This window comes from Schistocerca americana, chromosome 9 (assembly GCF_021461395.2).
Source record: "Schistocerca americana isolate TAMUIC-IGC-003095 chromosome 9, iqSchAmer2.1, whole genome shotgun sequence".
NCBI classification, from domain to species: Eukaryota; Metazoa; Arthropoda; class Insecta; order Orthoptera; family Acrididae; genus Schistocerca; species Schistocerca americana.
Window position 1 is genome coordinate 193,253,664 of NC_060127.1, and position 24,385 is coordinate 193,278,048.

At 43.1% G+C, this 24,385-nt stretch overlaps 1 protein-coding gene across 1 annotated transcript in view; it reads right to left on the reverse strand.

Moving 5' to 3' along the window:
• LOC124551373 (acid phosphatase type 7-like) overlaps positions 1–24,385 on the reverse strand; it is a 196,936-nt gene that overhangs the window by 120,509 nt on the left and 52,042 nt on the right. The window contains exon 2 of the mRNA XM_047126413.1: positions 21,817–21,926. Within this exon, the coding sequence (XP_046982369.1) occupies positions 21,817–21,926 (110 nt within the window). The remainder of the gene's footprint in view (positions 1–21,816; positions 21,927–24,385) is intronic.

A 24,385-nucleotide genomic window follows, 5' to 3' on the forward strand; every position in this document is an offset into this window, starting at 1 on the left:
TACAGGGTGTTACAAAAAGGTACAGCCAAACTTTCAGGAAACATTCCTCACACACAAATAAAGAAAAGATGTTATGTGGACATATGTCCGGAACCGCTTAATTTCCGTGTTAGAGCTCATTTTAGTTTCGTCAGTATGTACTGTACTTCCTCGATTCACCGCCAGTTGGCCCAATTGAAGGAAGGTAATGTTGACTTCGGTGCTTGTGTTGACAAGCGACTCATTGCTATACAGTACTAGCATCAAGCACATCAGTACGTAACATCAACAGGTTAGTGTTCATCACGAACGTGGTTTTGCAGTCAGTGCAATGTTTACAAATGCGGTGTTGGCAGATGCCCATTTGATGTATGGATTAGCACGGGGCAATAGCTGTGGCGCGGTACGTTTGTATCGAGACAGATTTCCAGAACGAAGGTGTCCCGACAGGAAGACGTTCAAAGCAACTGATCGGCGTCTTAGGGAGCACAGAACATTCCAGCCTATGACTTGCGACTGGGGAAGACCTAGAACGACGAGGACACCTTCCATTGGACGAGGCAATTCTTGGTGCAGTTGACGATAACCCTAATGTCAGCGTCAGAGAAGTTCCTGCTGTACAAGGTAACGTTGACCACGTCACTGTATGGAGAGTGCTACGGGAGAACCAGTGGTTTCCGTACCATGTACAGCGTGTGCAGGCACTATCAGCAACTGATTGGCCTCCACGGGTACACTTCTGCGAATGGTTCATCCAACAATGTGTCAATCCTCATTTCAGTGCAAATGTTCCCTTTACGGATGAGGCTTCATTCCAACGTGATCAAATTGTAAATTTTCACAATCAACTGTGTGGGCTGACGAGAATCCACACACAATTGTGCAATCACGTCAACAACACAGATTTTCTGTGAACGTTTGGGCAGGCATTGTTGGTGATGTCTTGATTGGGCCCCATGTTCTTCCACCTACGCTCAACGGAGCACGTTATCATGTGCTGCTAGAACATGTGCCTTTACAAGTACGACACAACATGTGGTTCATGCACGATGGAGCTCCTGCACATTTCAGTCGAAGTGTTCGTACGCTTCTCAACAACAGATTCGGTGACCGATGGATTGGTAGAGGTGGACCAATTCCATGGCCTCCACGCTCTCCTGACCTCAACCCTCTTGACTTTCGTTTATGGGGGCATTTGAAAGCTCTTGTCTACGCAACCCCGCTACCAAATGTAGATACTCTTCGTGCTCGTATTGTGGACGGCTGTGATACAATACGCCATTCTCCAGGGCTGCATCAGCACATCACGGATTCCATGCGACGGAGGGTGAATGCATGTATCCTCACTAACTGAGGACATTTTGAACATATCCTGTAACAAAGTGTTTGAAGTCACGCTGGTGCGTTCTGTTGCTGTGTGTTTCTATTCCATGATTAATGTGATTTGAAGAGAAGTAATAAAATGATCTCTAACGCGGAAAGTAAGCGTTTCCGGACACATGTCCGTATAACATATTTTCTTTCTTTGTGTGTGAGGAATGTTTCCTGAAAGTTTGGCCGTACCTTTTTGTAACACCCTGTATAGCACGAACAAACAGTTTATGGAACATAGTATTTTATAGAACAACATGGAAGATGCAGTGAAGTAGGATTTCACCATAGCACTGAACACATTGACAGAACAACAGCAATACGGGGTTACAGAATGGGCCAAACATGTGTTTGCAATTGCTTAAATAATACTATTTCTTTGGCAGCTCACCAGAGGACTAACCCAGGTGGCCTCTATAAGCGAGCCTGTGAAGCATGGATGCACACTCTCAAATTGCGTCACTCGAGTTGACACACACAATCACATGCCATAAAACAAATGGGAAATAGTGAAAGGTACTACACCTGGGATGAAAACAGAATCTGCCACTGCCCTCTGGTTGGAAAATAAAAAACAGTCTAGTAAAATGTTGCGCACCACGATCTGTACGCCACAAGCACCACATCGGAGGGTCCTCTCACCGGAGCAAGAAGCCGCGTGTCATAGGGCTATGGTCTGTGTAAAGACGAGTCTGGAGGACCTCATCCTGTCTTCATTGCTGAAAAAGTACAGAACTGCCCAGACTAGCCGCAGCTTACTATAGGTTCGTATGAGCAGTTGCCAGCGGGCTCGTGCGCATGCGCAGAGCTGAATTCGCGTACGAGCAGTGCCTTCCTCCCGCTCCTGGCTACTTGGAGCGTGGCTGTTTGGTGTACGAGCAGTAGCAGCAAGTAGCCAGAAGCTACCCGGAAAAATTTTCCTGGTTCGCCCAAGCTGTCAGATTCGCGCATGCGCAGAGCAAGCTGAGTTATAGTTGGGGGGGGGGGGTCCTTCCTCACGTGACCCGTGGCCGTGTCTTCGTTTACAGCTCCCACGTCAAATGAAAACAAAACAGATTTCTGTGGCCGGGAGCCATCAAGTGAATTAATACACATTCTCATAACCATGAAAGACCAAAATAAGTTAGTAGTTTCAATTTTCTGATTTTATATTATTTCCAGGTTATTAGTAATCAACCATTAATGTCTTAATGAAGCTATTTCTGTCTGTTTTATAGAGAAATTTGCTTCAGTTAATTTTTTTTTCCGCTGAGGCAGTTAGTTTATTTGAAACGAAACGAACTGTTTCATTCCGCGCTATTGGCTACTTTCAACCTCGTTCAATTTAAAGTGCAAATATTCATTTTCTGGGACGAATGACGTTATACCATAATAAAGAACCAAATATGAGAATACAGTACTGGACCTCCAAGAAAATTTGTATCACGAGAACCACATGAAAAGCTGAATATCAGGAACTTCAGAGTCCATCTGGACATAGAAATGTACAATTAGAGGGGAATGAAGCATTTAGTATGGTTTATGGAATTCCGATGCTGCTGGAGTAGTCTCCAATGTCCTGTTCCTTGTATGACACTGTAAGATCTCTTAATGCTACATACGTACGAACATATGTAAACATTGACTTGAAGCTAAGTAGGCAAATTTGGTCAGTGGTTTTGAACTAAATATTTTGTTTCAAATATAATGACAGCTGTAGTAGAATTTTATAGATCTGCCTTCAGTGAAAGTGTTTTTCGATCACAAGGCACTTGTCTCGTACTTCCTCTGGGCCTGAAGTTATTTCTTAATTTGTGTTTACGTCTTAAATTTATAGAATGCCATTCTATGCTAAATTTTAGACTGGCAGCATACCATGTTTTATCGTTTTAATTCCCCACATGGCTTCATATTTATTCCTAGAGTAGAATATAAACTGTCAGTTGTACAGTTTCTTTACCTCATAGACAACCATGTTAATGTTTTCACATTTTGAAATAGTCATGAAATTTATTGTCCTTTATTCCGGTGTAAGCAACACAAGAAACTTTCTCTTTTTTTGTTGCAAGTAATTTGTATTCCATCCTAGTAGCTTTTTGAAGTGATGTGTAGATGTAAACGTGTTGGAAATGCTACATAACAACATTGCAGAGCACGAATAAAATATATATATATATATATATATATATATATATATATATATATATATATATATATTATATAATTTTTTTTTTTTTTTTTTTAATCTGTCAAATTTTATGGTACTTCGAGCTGTGGAGTCTAATTTTGAAATGACTCAAAAGCCAAGAACTGCTTCCTTATTTGCATCCTTTTTCTGTGTGGGATATGATAAAACAATTGCTCTAAGTACAATTCAGTATGTCCTCTCAACAACATGCCACACGGGCGCCACGGCTACACATGGTCACGTGATGCCCCACCAGAAATACGACAAAAAGCGTATGAGCAGAGCAAGCACCAAGCACGGGCTGCCTACGTCATCGTAGCTGCGGATGCGCAGTACAGCCTGTTGTCTGGCGCATTCTGGTAACTGCTCAAATGAACCATATCTGTCACTTCCATCCACTAGTCTTCCGATCAACACACGATACTGTATCTCGACAGTGAGGCGATAACACACAGGGAATGGTACACTGAAATAACCGATGATCGCGACATGCCTCCGTGGCTGCTACATCCACCCTTTTGTTCCCAAAAATATCCACAGGCCCTAGTACCCAGCAAAAAACCACCACCATCTTTCCCAGCAGTTATAGATGGAGGACAGCATCCTGGATATTTTGAACTATTTTACCTGCTGAATGTAAGTTTTGTAGAGAGTGAAGTACACTCAGAGAATTGGGGCAGCCAAGGAATTTAGCACTGCAAGCACAACTCATCTGCTCCTGTGCCAGCAAGATCACATATAATTCCACCCAAAGACAGTAAAGTCTCAAGGCAGATGGACCTTGATGACACGATCACAGAAAATGACACAGCTAGCAACAGAGCCCTGTTTCGACCCATCCGTAAAGATAGCTGTAGTGTTGTTGTGCTTAGTTAAAATGTCATAGAATAATGTATAAAAAACATATGCAGGAGAGCAATCTCTTCTGTACTGCACAAAATCTGAAATTACTCTGTACTTCATAGCCATGGTGGCAGATGGTTAAAACCCTGGATTTGGGGCTGTACTTTGTGTGGAGCAAGTGACTCCAGCACACGCTGCACACAAATCCCAAACAGCATTGTTGCTCGTGGAAGATTGGAGAAAAGGTGTTCTAGATGCATGCAAGCAATAGTACGATATGCAGATGAAGTCAGAGCTTCGAGGTACTTCTGTGTCCCAGACTTGGCACAGAGACTGGGTATGGAGCTTGTCCTTTAAGCACCCATGGCCAGCATACTCCCCTCACGGTGAATAGCATGATCTTCAGGTAAGCTGTATAAAACTGCTCCTGTGGATAAAGCACTTGACAATGTTCATTGCCTTCGGGGTTCTGATTTTGATGTCTATGTCTCTCAGGTATGGTGCCCACAACAACTTGGGAGTAAAAAATGAGGCCTAGAAACCTCACTGAGCCTTTCAAATGCAGAACACTACCCCTAAATTAAAAATATAATTTTCATCTGCTGGTTTACTCTTGTACTGCTTTAACAGGTCTGTTACAAATCTAGAAAGTACACTTCTGAATTTCTTCCATCTCTTTTAATGAGAGCTGATGAGGACCCTCAGTCACTTTAACAGTACTTGAGAGTGTCGTGACAAGGAAAAAATTCCGGGAGTTTTCCAGGATTTCCCGTTTAAAAATACACTTTCACCTGGGCGAAAATACACTTTTCTGTGTTAAGTAACAGCATACTTTTTCTCAGAAAAATAAACTTATCAATCCATTGAACCGTTATGGTTTTATACACCCGTGTAGAATTTCCCAGCACCTTATGAAACAAAACTGGGGAAGGGGGTGGGTGGGGGTGGGGGTGCGGGGGGGGGGGGGGGGGGGGGGGGGGGACGACACGTTATGGAAAGATCTGTGATGTGTAGATAAATTCAAATTCCACCAAACACCGCATGTTACTCCCCAAAGCACTGAGATCGAGATTTTGATGCGCTTTTGTAAGCCAGTCATAGCTCACATCACGTGATCTCGCCAGCCGATGATGGAGATATTCAGAGCATAGGGCACATCGCTGAAGTAGTGCGACCACACATATAGGAAAAGTTAATGGTTTAAATTAATATACATACAACAAAATGTGCCTGTCAATAGCAACACAACTAAAACACTACAAAACAGTCACTCAACCAGAAATAACACACGCAAGTGAAACCATCTTCAAAACATCGTGCATCAGCAGATCGTACCAGAAAGATGGACACTGGAGAGTAGTTACAAATGAAACAGTCTACAAGGAAATAGAACCAGCAATGAGTACCATGAGGAAGAAACGCATTTCATTTTTCAGACATCTAATCAGCACACCAGAGAACAGGATCATGAGGAGAATAATAGAAAAATAGTGGAATAGTAAGTGCAACATTAAGTGGATTACAGAAACCAAGGAAGATACGGATGCACTATAGATTACATTGGAAGGCCTAAGAAACAAAACTGACCGAATCAGGAAACTCGCAGACAAACAAACCAGACTGCAAACGAGAATCACCAAACAGACAATAGGAAAGGTGATTTCCGTCGAAAAAAGAAGGATGAGATCCGAGAGAATGAAGTACTGGGCTCTTTTTTTTTTTTTTTTTGTGGTTTTAGGGCGCAAAACTTCTATGGTCATTAGCGCCCAGCCCGTGACGTAGAAAACAGGAAAAAAACGAAATTTAAAATCAGCAGCAATGGGAACAAAGTCATAAAATTTGAGAAACTAAAGGCAGAAGGAATGCTTAAAAATCCACTATAGAAAGGGGTTGGTTGTCCCCCAAAAAAAAAAGGCTTCAAATGACTGACGTCATTTCACTGTCACTAATAAACTGTAGAACGCGGTCAGCTGAGCGCGTGTAATCTGCTAAAATCGACAATAGATCAGGCGATAGCTGTAGACGGGAGCGTAACGGATTAAAATAGGGGCATTCAATTAAAAGGTGTCTGACCGTCCACGGCTGAGAGCAGTGGGGACAGAGTGGGGGAGGATCACCGCTTAAAAGATGTCGATGACTAAAAAGACAGTGCCCTATACGGAGTCTAGCTAAAATTACCTCCTCCCGACGACACGTTCGGGAGGAAGAGGTCCATGCGCAAGGAAGGGCTTTCACTTCCCGCAATTTATTATGGGGAAGTGTTGACCAATGCGCATGCCATAAATGAGCAACTTGGCGACAGAAACCGCTCCGTAGATCGGTAAACGGAAGAGACTGAATAGCTGGCCGAGGAAGAGAGACTGCAGCCTTGGCCGCTATATCGGCCGCCTCATTTCCACAGATACCAGCGTGTCCTGGGAGCCAGAGGAACGCTACCGAGACGCCCGCCAGGTGGAGCAAGCGCAGACAGTCCTGAATCCGGTGGACCAGAGGGTGCACAGGGTAAAGAGCTTGGAGACTTAGGAGAGAGCTGAGAGAATCTGAGCAGATTACGTACTGTATCCGCTGATGGCGGCGGATGTAGTGGACAGCCTGGAGAATAGCGTAAAGCTCCGCAGTATAAACCGAACACTGGTCGGGAAGCCGAAAGTGATTTGGGGTGTCGCCAACAATATAGGCACTCCCTACACCTAACGATGTTTTCGAGCCATCGGTGTAAATAAATGTGGCTTCCGTCATTTGTGCACATAGAGCAGCAAATGCCTGACGGTAAACAAGTGTAGGGGTACCATCCTTGGGAAATTGACATAGGTCTCTGAGCAAGTCGATCCGGGGACGGAGCCAAGGCGGTGCTGTACCCCAAGTTGTCAAGAAGGTTTTAGGAAAGCGGAAGGAAAGAGAATGGAGCAGTTGACGGAAGCGGACTCCCGGGGGTAGTAGGGAGGAGGAGCGGCCTGCATACCCGACATCAAGGGAGGCGTCGAAAAAAAGGTCATGGGCTGGATTAGCAGGCATGGAAGACAGATGGCTAGCATAACGACTCAGAAGGACTGGCCGCCGATTGGATAGCGGAGGTTCAGCAGTCTCAGCATAAAGGCTTTCCACAGGGCTGGTGTAAAAAGCTCCAGACACTAAACGTAATCCACGGTGGTGGATAGAGTCGAGACGCCGAAGAATAGACGGCCGAGCAGAGGAGTAGACTATGCTTCCATAATCCAATTTCGAGCGCACTAAGGCGCGATAGAGGCGGAGAAGGACCACTCGGTCCGCTCCCCAAGAGGTGCCATTCAGGACACGGAGGGTGTTAAGGGAACGCAGACAGCGAGCCGAAAGATAGGAAACGTGGGAGGACCAGCACAGTTTTCTGTCAAACATAAGACCCAAGAATTTAGCGACGTCGGAAAACGGAAGGTTGACAGGACCTAGATGTAAGGAGGGCGGAAGAAACTCCTTACGTCGCCAAAAATTAACACAAACGGTCTTACTGGGTGAGAAACGGAAGCCGGTTTCGATGCTCCACGAGTGGAGGCGATCGAGACATCCTTGAAGACGTCTTTCAAGAAGGCTGGTCCGTTGAGAGCTGTAGTAGATCGCAAAATCGTCCACAAAGAGGGAGCCCGAGACATCAGGAAGGAGACAATCCATAATTGGATTAATGGCGATGGCAAACAGTACAACACTCAGCACGGAGCCCTGGGGTACCCCGTTTTCTTGGGAGAAAGTACGGGATAGAGTAGTGTTCACCCGCACCCTAAATGTGTGCTCTGCCATAAATTCGCGAAGAAAAAGGGGTAGCCGGCCTCGAAAGCCCCAAGAGAACAGTGTGCGGAGGATGCCTGTCCTCCAACAGGTATCGTATGCTCTCTCCAGATCAAAAAATATTGCTACCGTTTGGCGTTTCCGGAGGAAATTGTTCATGATATAAGTGGAGAGAGCAACAAGATGGTCAACGGCCGAACGATGTTGTCGGAATCCGCATTGGGCTGGTGTTGAAAGACTGCGGGATTCCAGCCACCAAGCTAAACGGTAATTCACCATACGCTCCAAAACCTTACAGACACTACTCGTGAGAGAAATGGGGCGATAGCTAGAGGGGAGATGTTTGTCCTTTCCAGGTTTCGGAACGGGAACGACAATAGCTTCCCGCCATCGCCTGGGAAAGGTACTGTCGGTCCAAATTCGATTATAAAGGCGAAGGAGGTAGCGCAGGCTATGGGTTGATAAATGCAGCAACATTTGGACATGGATACCATCCGGTCCTGGGGCGGAGGAGCGAGAGGAAGAGAGTGCATGTTGGAGTTCGCGCATGGAGAAAACAGTATTGTAGCTTTCGCGATTTTGAGAGGAGAAAGCAAGATGTCGCACTTCCGCCGCACGTTTCTCCGGGAGAAACGCTGGCGGGTAATTTGAAGAGCTCGAAATCGCAGCAAAGTGCTGACCCAATGAGTTAGATATTGCGACGGGGTCCACTAAGGTATCATGCGCGCCAGTGAGCCCAGAGACCGGGGAGAAACTAGGCGCACCTGAGAACCGTCGAAGCCGACTCCAAACTTCCGAGGAGGGAGTGAAGGTGTTAAATGAGCTAATAAAGAATTGTCAGCTTGCCTTCTTGCTATCGCGGATGACGCGACGGCATCGCGCACGGAGCTGCTTATATCGGATACAGTTGGCCAAAGTTGGATGGTGACGGAAAATGCGAAGAGCACGTCGCCGCTCACGTATTGCGTCCCGGCATGCCTCGTTCCACCAAGGAACTGGGGGGCGCCGGGGCAATTCGGAGGTGCGTGGTATTGAACGTTCCGCAGCTGTGAGAATAACGTCGGTAAAATGTGTGACCTCATCGTCGACGCTGGGAAAGCGACGGTCATCGAATGTCGCTAGAGACGAAAAAAGTGTCCAATCGGCTTGGGCAAACTTCCAGCGTCGCGAGCGCATATATGGCAGTTCAGGCTGCAGTCGAAGAACACATGGAAAGTGGTCACTCGAGTGTGTATCATCAAGGGCGAACCATTCGAAGCGCCGAGCTAGCGGAACAGTACCGACCGCAAGGTCCAAATGAGATAAATTTGCCGTGGAGGCAGACAAAAATGTGGGGACCCCAGTGTTGAGGCAGACTAGATCCGCTTGGTGGAAGACGTCTAGCAATAGTGAGCCACGTGGACAAGGATGTGGAGATCCCCAAAGCGGGTGGTGGGCATTGAAGTCCCCAACCAGCAAATAGGGGGGGTGGAAGCTGATCAAGAAGATGAAGGAGATCAGCTCGTGCCATTGGTGTAGACGATGGAATGTATACCGTACACAGAGAGAACGTGTATCCAGAAAGGGAAAGACGGACGGCGACAGCTTGGAAGGAACTGTTTAAGGGGATTGGGTGATAATGGAGAGTATCATGGAGCAGAATCATGAGTCCTCCATGGGCTGGAGTGCCTTCAACAGAGGGGAGGTCATATCGGATGGACTGAAAATGAGGGAGAACAAAGCGGTCATGGGGACGCAGCTTTGTTTCCTGAAGACAGAAGATGACCGGCGAGTAGGATCGTAAGAGGATCGACAATTCATCCCGATTGGCGCGAATGCCGCGGATATTCCAGTGGATAATGGACATAGGGTGAACAGAAAATGGAGAAACGTGACCAAGGGTGCTGTCAACTCAACGACTGCTCAGAGCTTGCGACCGACAGCATGGAATGGCATTCAGTCGAAGGCAGAAGATCCTGATCCATAGGTTGGTCAGGAGCAGCTCCTGCCACCAACGATCGGCCAGTTGACCGGCCACCAGCAGTGCGCCTCGGCGACACAGAAGATGGCCGAGGGCGATTTCCGCCAGGTGGTGCTGTAGTTGGGACACGCCTTGGCGGAGAAGGAGAGGAACTGTGTTTCTTCGTAGCCTTCTTGGAGGTATGATGTTTAGATGAAGGAGGAACCGATGGTTGTGAAGTTGCGGTACGTAAAAACTCTTCACGAGAATGCTCTTTTTTCGAAGACTTGGCGTCTGACTTCTGGGCTCGAGATTTAGCAGAACCCGACGAGGGGTGAGCCATAGAGTGGGCAGGCGAAAGTGGTGAGGTTGAACGGGCGATCTTTGCGCTGGCCGATCTGACGACCGTGGTACTAAATGTGAGGTCGCAAGTCTGCGTGGCCGCCTCCTTTGTTGGCCGAGGAGAAGCAAGGACAGTGCTGTATTTTCCTTTCTGAGGCACCGTGGGCTGTCGACTGGCGAGTAACTTTCGAGCAGCAAAGGTCGACACCTTTTCCTTCACTCTTATTTCCTGGATGAGCTTTTCATCCTTAAAAACGGGGCAATCTCGAGAGGAAGCAGCGTGGTCACCCACACAGTTGATGCAGTGAGGGGATGGAGGTGAACAAGCACCCTCATGGGCATCCTTGCCACACGTAACACATTTGGCCGGATTGGAACAGGACTGGCTGGTGTGATTGAACCGCTGACATCGATAGCAACGCGTAGGGTTTGGGACATAAGGGCGAACGGAAATTATCTCATAGCCTGCTTTGATTTTTGATGGGAGTTGAACTTTGTCAAATGTCAAGAAGACAGTGCGGGTTGGAATGATGTTCGAGTGAACCCTTTTCATAACCCGATGAACAGCGGTGACGCCCTGGTCAGACAGGTAGTGCTGAATTTCTTCGTCAGACAATCCATCGAGGGAGCGTGCATAAACGACTCCACGCGAGGAATTTAAGGTACGGTGCGGTTCCACCCGGACAGGGAAGGTGTGGAGCAGAGAAGTACGCCGCAATTTTTGAGCCTGAGGGCACTGTGTGTTTCTAACAACAGGGTACCATTCCGTAATCTGGAACAAGACTTTACAGGACCCGCAATTGCGTCGACACCTTTCTGAATAATGAAAGGGTTGACCGCGGAAAAGTCGTGACCTTCGTCAGACCGAGAAACAACAAGGAACTGTGGCAACGATGGAAGAACCGTCTGTGGCTGAGACTCAGTGAACTTACGTTTCTGAGCAGACATAGTGGAAGGTGAGGAAACCATTGCGGAAGAATCCCCCATGATTACCGGCGTCTCCGATGGCGCGCTCCTCCCTTGTGGGGACCCTCACCGAGGGCACACCCGCCTTAGGTGATTGTTCACACCTCAGGTCACACCTCCCGACAAACGGACGGAGGGACCAATCGGCACTTTCGGAAGGTATCAGCTCGGGTAATCACCCCTCCCTGGGCCTGGCCGTTACCAGGGGGTACGTACGTGTCCTACCTGTCTACCCGGGGCGGGGAATTACGCGTTAACCCGTCACCGGCTACGCATGGAAGTGCGTGGGTCGGCCTTCAGACACGCACAGGGAGGAAAAAAGAGAAAGGGAAGGAAAGGAAAGGGGGTCTCAAACGCCGCAGCGGAGAAAAGGGCAAGGAGAAGAGGGAAGGAAAAGAGAAGGACAGAGGAAGGACGAGGACTTGCAAGTGTAAAAGCAAGGAATTTGGAACAGTTTCGAGCGTCTGTCTCCGGACGTAGGCACAAACCATACTCCCAGAGGGGGAGAAAGGGAAGGAAAGAGACAGAGGTGGGGGGGGGGGGGGGTGCGAAGATGGGGGACGGGGAGGGATGCAGAAAGGGAAGGGAAGGTATGCAGCCCGGAAAAGAAGGAGGGCCACATTAGCTCGGGGTCCCGTGCTCGCTACGCACGTGTCCACAAAAGAGTTGCGGACCCCCTATGGGGGGGGGGGGGGGGGGGGGGAAGTACTGGGCTGACAGGAAACTGAAAAATTCTTTATAGAAAGTAGGCTGGAGTAGTCCAATGAATGCCATAAAATGTAGAGAATAATAATAATAATAATAATAATAATAATAATAATAATAATAATAATAATAAATCCCGTGGAGGCACGGGAAAAGAATAGGTCTTCGGTATGTTCTGCCAGTCGTAAAAGGCGACGAAAAGAACAAACCACTAATAGGGCTAACCCCCCTTTTAGTGTGATTAGTTGGTTCAGGACAGAACTAATGAAGCCTCAGACAAGCGCTGTCGTGGTCGAGGATGACGCTTGAACCCTATGCCCGTCCACAATGGTAACGACACTGCTAGCCACACGGAAAATGATTTAAATCCAAATTGAGGTGTTTTGCAACCACTCTAGAAGGAAAACAAAGAGAGGATGAGATGGTCAGATGAAGTTAACCGACACCTCATGTTCTGTTATTACCAAGCAACAAACTTAGGAACAAACACAACTGGATACAGATCACAAGTATACACACATTTATTACCAGATACCCAGAATTGAAATTTTTAACAGAACAACAACTAGCTGATCAGATCCGCGTAATAATCAAAAATAACACGATACCCCAGTCAGAATTAGAAAACATCAAACAACAAGTACAACAAATACTAGAACAAAATAATGTGCAATCAGAAGAAGAAGAAAATACAGTAACGGACTCAAACATCCCAGAGCAAACAAACAAAGAACAACATGCATCAATTAAACAATCAGAGGAAAACGAAATCTTAAGACAGCCACCAGAACAAGCACAAATAGAACATGAAGTGACACAGATGTTAGATATAGAAGAAAAATTTCAGCTGACATATATAGAATACAAAGACACAAATACAGACATTAGACCATTCTTGCATAGACAACCAAATAACCCACAAGTTGAAACAACAATAACAACTATCAACACAATCATACACAACAAAATAAATGAAAATACAACTATGGAAGAGTTACAACTACTGGTTTATATAGGAGCACTCACTACACTAAATATACACACTAGGCAGAGATCAGAACCAACCAACACACAGAAGAAACCCACAAAACCAGCATGGCAACACAGGCTACATATCAGATAGAAAAACTGAGAAAAGACATCGGACAGCTAACACAATTTACAGGAAGTGAAATGTCAGAAAAAAAATGAAAAAGGTTAGTGATAGAACAATTAGATGAAAAGAAGCAGAAATTACAAGCATTGGCCAAACGACTTAGAAGATACAAAAAAAAGTGAAAATAGAAGGAAACAAAACCAAACATTCAACACAAACCAAAAGAAATTTTACCAGACAATAGACAACACACATATTAAAATAGACAATCCACCAAACATAACAGACATGGGACACTTCTGGAGCAACATATGGTCAAACCCGGTACAACATAACAGGCATGCACGGTGGATACAAGCAGAAACAGATACATACAAGATGATACCACAAATGCCTGAAGTGATAATTTTTCAACATGAAGTCACCCAAGCAATTAATTCTACTCACAATTGGAAAGCCCCTGGAAAAGATAAAATAGCAAATTTCTGGCTAAAGATGTTCACCTCAACACATTCACATCTAACTAAATTATTTAACACCAGTTCTTTAAATATGTCTCCTTGTGTCTGTATATGTGTGGATGGATATATGTGTGTGTGCGCGATTGTATACCCGTCCTTTTTTCCCCCTAAGGTAAGTCTTTCCGCTCCCGGGATTGAAATGACTCCTTACCCTCTCCCTTAAAACCCACATCCTTTCGTCTTTCCCTCTCCTTCCCTCTTTCCTGATGAGGCAACAGTTGTTGCGAAAGCTTGAATTTTGTGTGTATGTTTGTGTGTCTATCGACCTGCCAGCGCTTTCGTTTGGTAAGTCACATCATCTTTGTTTTAGATAAATAATTTAACAGTTACATTGCAGACCCATACACATTCCCTGATACACTTACACATGGAATAACTTATCTGAAAACTAAAGATCAAGCAGACACAGCAAACCCAGCTAAATATCACCCCATAACATGCCTACCAACAATATACAAAATATTAACTTCAGTCATTACACAGAAACTAATGACACATACAACACAGAACAAAATTATAAATGAAGAACAAAAAGGCTGTTGCAAAGGAGCACGAGGATGTAAAGAGCAACTGATAATAGATGCAGAGGTGACATATGAAGCTAAAACTAAACAAAGGTCGCTACACTACGCATACATTGATTACCAAAAAGCTTTTGACAGTGTACCCCACTCATGGTTACTACAAATATTCGAAATATACAGAGTAGATCCTAAATTGATACAGTTCCTAAACATAGTAATGGAAAAATTGGAAAACCACACTTAATATCCAAACAAATTCAAATAGTATTACATCACAGCCAATACAGATTAAGCGTGGAATATACCAAGGAGACTCATTAAGTCCTTTCTGGTTCTGCCTTGCTCTGAACCCACTATCCAACATGCTAAATAATACAAATTATGGATACAATATTACTGGAACATACCCACACAAAATCACACATTTGCTATACATGGATGATCTAAAACTACTGGCAGCAACAAATCAACAACTCAACCAATTACTAAAGATAACAGAAGTATTCAGCAATGATATAAATACGGCTTTTGGAACAGACAAACGTAAGAAAAATAGCATAGTCAAGGGAAAACACATTAAACAAGAAGATTACATATCGGATGACCACAGCGACTGCATAGAAGCGACGGAGAAAACAAATGCCTATAAATATCTAGGATACAGACAAAAAAATTGGAATAGGTAATACAAATAATAAAGAAGAACTAAAAGAAAAATATAGACAAAGACTAACAAAAATACTGAAAACAGAATTGACAGCAAGAAACAAGACAAAAGCTATAAATACTTATGCTATACCAATATTGACCTACTCATTTGGAGTAGTGAAATGGAGTAACACAGACCTAGAAGCACTCGATACACTTACACAATCACAATGCCAGAAATATAGAATACATCACATACATTCAGCAACAGAAAGATTCACATTAAGCAGAAGGGAAGGAGGAAGGGGATTTATCGACATAAAAAACTTACATTATGGACAGATAGACAATTTAAGAAAATTCTTTATAGAACGAGCAGAAACTAGCAAAATACACAAAGCAGTCACTCATATAAATACATTGGCTACACCACTACAATTTCATAACCACCTCTACAACCCTTTAGATCACATAACATCAACAGATACGAAGAAAGTAAATTGGAAAAAGAAAACACTACATGGCAAGCACCCGTATCATCTAACACAGCCACACATCGATCAAGACGCATCCAACACATGGCTAAGAAAAGGCAATATATACAGTGAGACTGAAGGATTCATGATTGCAATACAGGATCAAACAATAAACACCAGATATTACAGCAAGCATATTATTAAAGATCCCAATACCACAACAGATAAATGCAGACTTTGCAAACAACAAATAGAAACAGTAGATCACATCACAAGCGGATGTACAATACTAGCAAATACAGAATACCACAGAAGACATGACAATGTAGCAAAAAATAATACATCAACAACTTGCCATACAACATGAACTAATAAAACAACACGTTCCCACATACAAGTATGCACCACAAAATGTACTGGAGAATGATAAATACAAATTATACTGGAACAGAACCATTATAACAGATAAAACAACACCATAAAACAACACCACATAACAAACCTGACATCATACTCACCAATAAAAAGAAGAAATTAACACAACTAATCGAAATATCCATACCCAATACAACAAATATACAGAAGAAAACAGGAGAAAAAATTGAAAAATACATCCAACTGGCTGAGGAAGTCAAGGACATGTGGCATCAGGATAAAGTTGACATCATACCAATTATACTATCAACTACATGAGTCATACCACACAATATCCACCAGTACATCAACGCAATACAGCTACATCCAAACGTATATATACATTTACAGAAATCTGTAATTATTGACACTTGTTCAATTATCCGAAAGTTCCTAAATGCAATGTAACATACACCGTACAGTTAAAAGGAAGTCACGCTTGATCAAGGTCCGCGTCACCTTCCATTTTTAACCACACATAACGTCTGAGACAGGAAAGAGAAATAATAATACTAATAATAATAATAATAACAACAACAATTATTATTGTAATTATAATAATATACATAGTGTTGCTACAAGAAAAGAAAAGCTTCTACATATAATATTGATATCTAAGTTTAATAAGCTGCAAGAGAATGTAAGCTTTCACATATAATGATGATCTTTTTTGCGCGTGTTATACCTTAAGATACGTCATATAAATGTGTCACTAAAATTTTCATTAACGACAAATGTCCGTTCATCTTGGCTCAAAATTCTTGTAACGGTCGTCTTCTAAGAGTTGATTTTTAAATGGTAGTCAAATGCTCTGTGATTCAAGAAATTCACCGTACATTCTCACCCACAGTTCATCTTGCATGAAAGGAAATTTACTTTGAAAGTAACCACCATTCGCAATATTTTCCCGCAATCTGTTAGAAATACGTTCATTTCAGCAGTTGCCAGAGAGCGCCAGGTAAGAGATGTTATCGCACTTGTGCAGCTACAATGATGCAGGAAGCCCGATTGCTCGTACATGTGAAACATTAAAAGATCTTACATTATGTAAGAAAGAAACAAGATATCAATACTCCAAGAGCATAAGAATTGCTTGACCCATACTAAAATGCATAATTCGGCTTAAAGGGCACATTCGTATGTAAATTTTCTTGAAGTACCAGTACTGCATCATCTTGTGTTTGGTTCTTTATTATGGCATAAGACTATACATGGTAAAGATGAAAATGTGCACTTGAAATACAGCAAACAGTTGAAACTAGCCAATAGTGTGGAATTAAGCACTTCGTTTCAAATAAATGGACTGCCTCAGCAGAGAAGATTAATAAAAGCCACATTTATTTAGCAAGCTGACAAAAATAACTTCACTGTTCTGCAAGGCGATTAATGCTTGACTGTCAGAAAGGTGGAAATAAAACAATATCTGAAACTAATAACATATTTAAGCCTTCCGTAATTGTGTGAATGTATTTTAATTCACTTGATAGCTCCCGACCACAGAACTCCGTTTTGTGTTCATTTGACTTGAGAGCAATACGCGAAGAGGAAACAGCAAAATCACTGAACGTAAACACGGTTCACTTGGAGGCTGCACACCTCCCCACAACAACTCAGACTGCTCGGTGTCTCAATCTCATATTTCAGAAGCGGGGCAATACTATATGGTGGAGCCCTACCCCTCCAGCATTTGAGGCTGGATGCCAAAAACTAAATCCACTTTTCAATAAATGTTCGTTTTGTAGCACACACCTTTCTGACGAGTCTGATAAACAAAACATAGGTCTTGGAGCAAATGTAAGACAGTTTATTTGGTCTTAACTGTGATAAAGTGCAGTGCCACGCCTCTTCACATAGTATTCTTCTATCGCATGTCACTGTATTTTGCTCTGTTGAATTCAAACGTATATATTTTGTAATGGATGCCATCAAACTATATTTACGACAGTGGACATTAAAATGACCTGTGAAGCCTCTCCTGCTCCCAGTTGGCCAGTTTGACATCCTGCACACCACCCCCCCCCCTTTTTTTAACCCTTACAATTAATACTGGATGGAATTATTTGTAACTGGGAGAAGAACTCTACAGAAAATATGCACTCTTCATTGCCTACTAGCTAATAACTTTCTTTTTTTGTGTAACATAAAATTAAATATAGGACATATGAAACCAATACAGACAAGTGACAAGCAAGACGGTACACATTTCTTAAGTTCTGAAGTCCTAGTGTTTATGTCTCAAGTTCCGTGGGACCAAATTGAGGAGTAAATCTCCAAGGTCATGGAATGTGTCAGTACATAAAATTACAACATTGAAGTAATGGTAGATAAAAATAAAATGTTTATGAACCTGAAAAAAGACAATCCATAAGTTTAAGTAATGCAATCAACATTACAACAAGAATCAGCTTACTTTTTCAAGGAACTCCTCGACAGTAACCCATGAGGAAACTCTTCAAGTCTAGTTTGAAAGTGCGTGGATTACTGCTAGGATTTTTGAATTCAAGTGACAGATTACTGAAAATGGAAGCAGCAGTATACTACGCACCTTTCTGCACAAGAGCTAAGGAAGTCCTATTCAAATACAGGTTAGATTTCTGCCGAGTATTAACTGAGTGAAAGCTGCTTATTCTTTGGAATAAGACAATATCGTTAACAAGAAATGATCTAAAAACAAAGATGATGAGACTTACCAAACAAAAGCGTTGGCAGGTCGATAGAAACACAAACAAACACGAACATACACGAACATACACGAACATACACGAACATACACACAAAATTCTAGCTTTCGCAACCAACGGTTGCTTCGTCAGGAAAGAGGGAAGGAGAGGGAAAGACAAAAGGATGTGGGTTTTAAGGGAGAGGGTAAGGAGTCATTCCAATCTCAGGAGGGGGAAAAGGACGGGTATACACTCGCGCACACACACACACATATATCCATCCGCACACACACAGACTGTGTGTGGTGTCTGTGTATGTGCGGATGGATGTGTGTGTGTGTGTGTGTGTGTGTGTGTGTGTGTGTGTGTGCGCGCGCGCACGCACGCACCTCAAAAAGAAAAGAGAATATAGCATTTTCCATTGTTAAGCAACTTCTAAAGCCGAATTGTACATTTGATAGCAAATCGTGTGATACAAAATTATCAATTATCCATAAATACACAGCTTTTTCAATAACTTGAGCAAACACTGATAGAAATAGGTCTAAAATTGTCCACATTATCCCTTTCTCCATTTTTATAAAGCAGTACTTTAATCGTTCAGGATACTGACCATTTCTAAACAAAAAATTACAAATATGGCTAAAATCATAACCATCAGAGCCCTTAATCTTCAGTGATTTAATTATTGACTCAATCTCCCCCTTGTCTATATCAAAGGGGAGTATTTCGGGCATCAATCTTGGAAAGGCATTTGCCAAGAAAGTTATACGATTTCCTGTAGAAACTAAATTTTTATTTAATTCACCAGCAATGCTCAGATAATGTTTGTTAAATACTGTACAAACATATGATTTAAAAGTAACAAATATTTTTACTACAAACTGACTTTATAACACCAATCTTGTGCTGCTCACCAGACATCCCTTTCACAACTGACCATATGGTTTTAATTTTATCCTGTGAATTAGCTATTCTATTTGCATACCACATACTCTTTGCCTTCGTAACAACATTTCAAGCACTTTACAATACTGTTCATAATAGGCTACTGCAGCTTGATTGTGGCTACTTCTAACGTTTTGATATAATCCCAACTTGGTTCTACATTATATCCTTATCCCACTAGTAAGCCACCCGGGCTGCCTATTACTGCTAGTACCCTGTTTAGAACCAATCTTGTCATCACTAATTCTGTAACTATTCCTGCCAGTGTCAAAACTTATTCTCGAGTTAACTTCACTAACCGTGACATAGTCACCAGTTTAGTTATCCCACATTTATTCTCCTTTTATGTGTTGCTACGTGTTCGTACAATGCGTTTTCCACACTACTCCCGGAATAGAACTTAAGCACATGCTAGCTGGGGACTGTACAACTGTATACCCTTACTGGTGTAGCGGTCTGGCCAAAAACTTTCGGTCACAATTTCATTTTCTTCGATACTCTGAGAAGGTAACACATAATCTTTCTTACTTGTTATTCCTGTTAGCCATTTATTCCCACTCTGGTAGTCTGTTACTATGGCTTTTGCTAGTAATTGTAACAACACTGATCATTAATAAACACGGTCAACCACAAACGGCAATTGGCATTCACCCGTTCGGCTTTATTCCCCTTAGCTCATATAGCCCCGCCCCTTTTGCCTGCAGGAAAGTTTATTTCGAGGTGCAATGAGGATTCCCCTGGCAGAGACATGTTCACTAAGCACGCATTCAAAAATCAACTAATCATTAATTCCGAAATCAACTTAGAGTGCGTTAAAAAATGTTCAAAAACCAACAGGGATGCATTTCAACATCATATGAATAATCGATATACCAACATGCGCTGGGTGCTAGGCACTTTGTTAAACAGGTTATTCCCCCCTTCCCTCAAGAATATGAATTTGGCCCCTCCTGAAATACCTGTTTTATCTAAGGGCATCACTTTCAGCCCTAAACTTGGATCTGATCATGCTGCTTTGGTGAAGGACCTATTTTCCTTCACATGTAATATCTATTGGAAATATCACTTTGCAACCCAACCCCAAAACCTTTCCCACAGCAAACCTGAAATTGAATCATCTTTAACAGTTCAGACCATGATCCCAACTTGATCTACCACCACTACCTCAAAATCATCCCAAGAATTCCTCACATTCAGCATTGCTTCACAACCCTTCTTCAGGTCCCTACAATGTGACCCTAATCTGTCCTCTGCAGAACTCCAGGCTCTACGTTCCCTAAACGTTGACGACTCTATCATTTTTCTCTCAGCAGACAAAGGATCTACCACTGAGGAACTTGACCAAAAGGAATACGTTAGTGAATGTCTACACTAGCTGTCTGACCATCAAGATCCCATCCCTGATTAAAACTGACCTGCAGTCCCTCCTTAAAACCTCAGGCCCCTCACAAGGAGTAACACCTCAATCCACAGAACTTTTCACCCCATCCAAACCACGCACCCCCATCTTTTACCTTCTTCCTAAGATCCACAAATTCAATCAATACTGGCCGTCCCATAGTTACTGGCTTCAAAGCACCGACTGAACATACTGTATACCTGCCTTAGTTAATAAACACTTGCAACCCATAGTACAAAGACTCCCCTTCCACATTAAAGATACCAACCATTTCCCAGATCGTCTGAAATCCGTGCCCGTCCCACTCCCACCACACACTTTGCTTGTCACCATTGATGCCACCTCCCTCTATACCAACATCTCCAATGTACATTGTCTGTCTGCTCAGTCAGCAGCCACCTGATTCCAAACCTATGACATCCCTTCCACTCACCTTAATCAACTTTATTCTTACCCACAACTACTTCACCTTTGAGGGGCATACATACAAACAAATCATGGATATGGCCATGATAACAAGGATGGCTCCTTCCTATGCCCGCCTTTCCATGGGAAGCTATTTTAGTTAAAAGAGGGTCGTAACTAAAATAGTTTATACTATACTCATGACACTAAAGACATCCTCTGTGAGTGTATTCCAAAAGGGGATACAGTTCAGTGGCAGCAAGATTTTTGTGACATCTACATTCAGATTGTTGTGTGTACATATGTGTATTTATCATTGGTAGTGTTTCCAATATTTTATTTTTCTTATAAGAGAATCAGTCTAACATTACATATAACACAGACTGGTTTACTGTAGTAATTACAAGCCTGTAAAATTGCCTCATTTAATATCCTGCAATCTGTCCCAACACAAATCTATGGAACATGAAGTAAATAAATACAACAATAGAACATTCAGTTCATCAGGAAAATAGAGAGTCAGATTCCACTATCAAACAGCATGCACTAACCTGTAGAGAAAGAATTAAACAGGTTCACTTTTTACAACTCTATCAACCATTTTCCTACACACAGTCTGAAACTTGTACATTTCATAACGATAGAAACACTTACCTGAAAGGGACAAATGCACTTGTTGTGGAATCAAGGATTTTAAGTCGGTTTCACCTCGAATTGAAACCGCAAGTCCAATTAACAAAAGGAGTATCATTTTACTGTCCATCCTGGAAAATAAAACCACAATAGAATGTTTTATAAAGGAAACACTTCTTAAAACAAAACTGCAAATGAATGCTTACAGGTATACAGAGACTGGCACAAAACTGCAAATGAATGCTTACAGGTATACAGAGACTGGCACAAAACACAAATGTGATGAGATGTGTATATTGTGTTACTCCCTTAAATGGCTAACTTGAGGTCAACAATGTGCAATCCTGGGTGTGATGCCAATTGCCCGTGAGAGGTTTACAACATTACTTTATTGCACGAATTACTACTGATCTTCACAACCAAAGAAGGAAAATCACTATCACATTTCAATTTGATAGCCAGAGTGTCTTTGTGGAAACCGAGGACTGTCAGCCAACCAATCCCCCCCCCCCCCCCCCCCCCCAATTGGGTCAATCATTTTACAGGGGGTAAATTAGCAATGGGCACCCAGAAGGCACCATCCTACACGAAGATATTCACGGGCATTCTAAAGGAACCCTTCTGAACAACCCAGAACCTCAAGTCCCTCACCGTGTTCAGATTCATTGCGATATCTTCGTGATCTGGATTGAGAATGAGGACACCTATCCACATTCCTTGAGAACTTAACACCTTCACCCCCATTTGCTTCGCCTGGTCCTTCTCAACTGAACAAACTATCTTCCTTGATGTTGAAATCCACCTCAAAAGTGCCACATCAGTACCTCCATCCATATCGAAGTTACCAACCACCAACAATACTTTCACTTCAACAGCTGCCATACATTCTGTAACAAGAAGTCCCTTTTGTACAGCCACGGGTGGCTGTTACATCTGTAATGATGAGCAATCACACTCAAAATATACCAAGGGTCTTACCGAAACCTACACAGACCGAAATTACCCTCCCAACCTAATATGGAAACAGATGTCCCATGCCTTGTCTCTACAGTCCCTTGTCTCTACACCCTTGTGGCTCAGAACCACCTGGAGAAACTGAATCACATTCTCCACCACAGTTTCAATTACCTTCAAGTAATGAATATCCTGTCCACTATCCTTCCCACCGTGGTTTCAGCAACCTATCGAACCTAGGCAATATCTTTGTCCATTGCTACTCCACATCTGCTTGCAACCCCTTGCCTCACGGCTTATATCCCTGTCCCACACATCCAGCCATCAGCAGGTACTCCATTCCAGTCATAAGCATCTCCTGCCCTGTGAAGCAGTCACGTGAGCGACAAACTAAGCTGCAACCACTGTGCTGCTTTCTATGCCTGCATGGCAACCAAAAATGAATGGCCACTCCCAAACTGTGGTCAAGAGATAGCTGGACCATCCAGCTACTGAACATGCTGCCCAACACTATGCGCTTTACTTTAATGACTGCTTCACAGCCTATGCCAACTGGATCCTCCCTACCAACACCAGTTTTTCTGAACCATGCAGATGGAAACACTCTGTGAAATACATCTTACATTTCCATAACCCCCCAGGCATCAACCTTCACTAGTTTCTGTCCTTTCCTGCTCCCATTCCAGCACTACACAGCCTTCTATTCTGCCAATGCGCCTGATAGTCTTTTTCCCGTTCTCTACTTTTCTCCTTTTCTGCTGCCCCTCCCCCCAAAACTTCCAAACTGAACCTAGCAGCCCTACATTGTTCCCACCACACCCCTGCATGCTGCAGCAAGCAGCATTGCACCTCACTTCACCGCTCCATGCTGCCTCACCACCTACACCAGATTGCTACTACTGTCTTGTGCGGTTACTGTCTCTGCAGTCTGGCTGTTGTGGTCTTTCGTGTGTGTGTGTGTGTGTGTGTGTGTGTGTGTGTGTCACGCGCTTTCTTTCCAATTTCTGAAGAAGCTCTTTTGCTGAAACCTAAAATGGACAGCAGACTTTTCGAGTGCTTATCCGTCCCCTACATCTCCTCTATATGGTGAGGAGCAAACTGTCTTTTTCATAATATTAATGTTATAATAGTGTTCTGTGTAGGGTTGAAATGCTAACCACCACCCTTTTTTCAATTATCAGATAATAACAGCAACCAAGTAATATAGGATAAGTAGCACTCAAATTTTTCAAATTAATTTTTTTATACGAATCTGTGGTGTCTATTCTTTCAGATATGTCCAAAAGATCTTTCGGACATGCCCAAAAGAACAGACACCATGTCAAGTGAAATCCCCAGTAGTGATTTATATTATGTAAGTTGAAGGTGGAGTGGGAGGACATTAGCCACTGAACCACCCAGGCATTGTGTTTATCATTAATTGCACAGACTAACTCTGTTCAACCTTCGGTTGAGCCATATTCCCACCTAGCCACCATCCACGCAAATGCTCCATCTTCAATCTACACAAAACATTCACAGATATGGACATGTTCGAAAGAACAGACACGCATTTGTATAACTGAGTCACCAGAATGGGCTACGAATCCACCACATTCAGTGAAAATGCAGAATCACACTCAACCTGCTGTGAGAA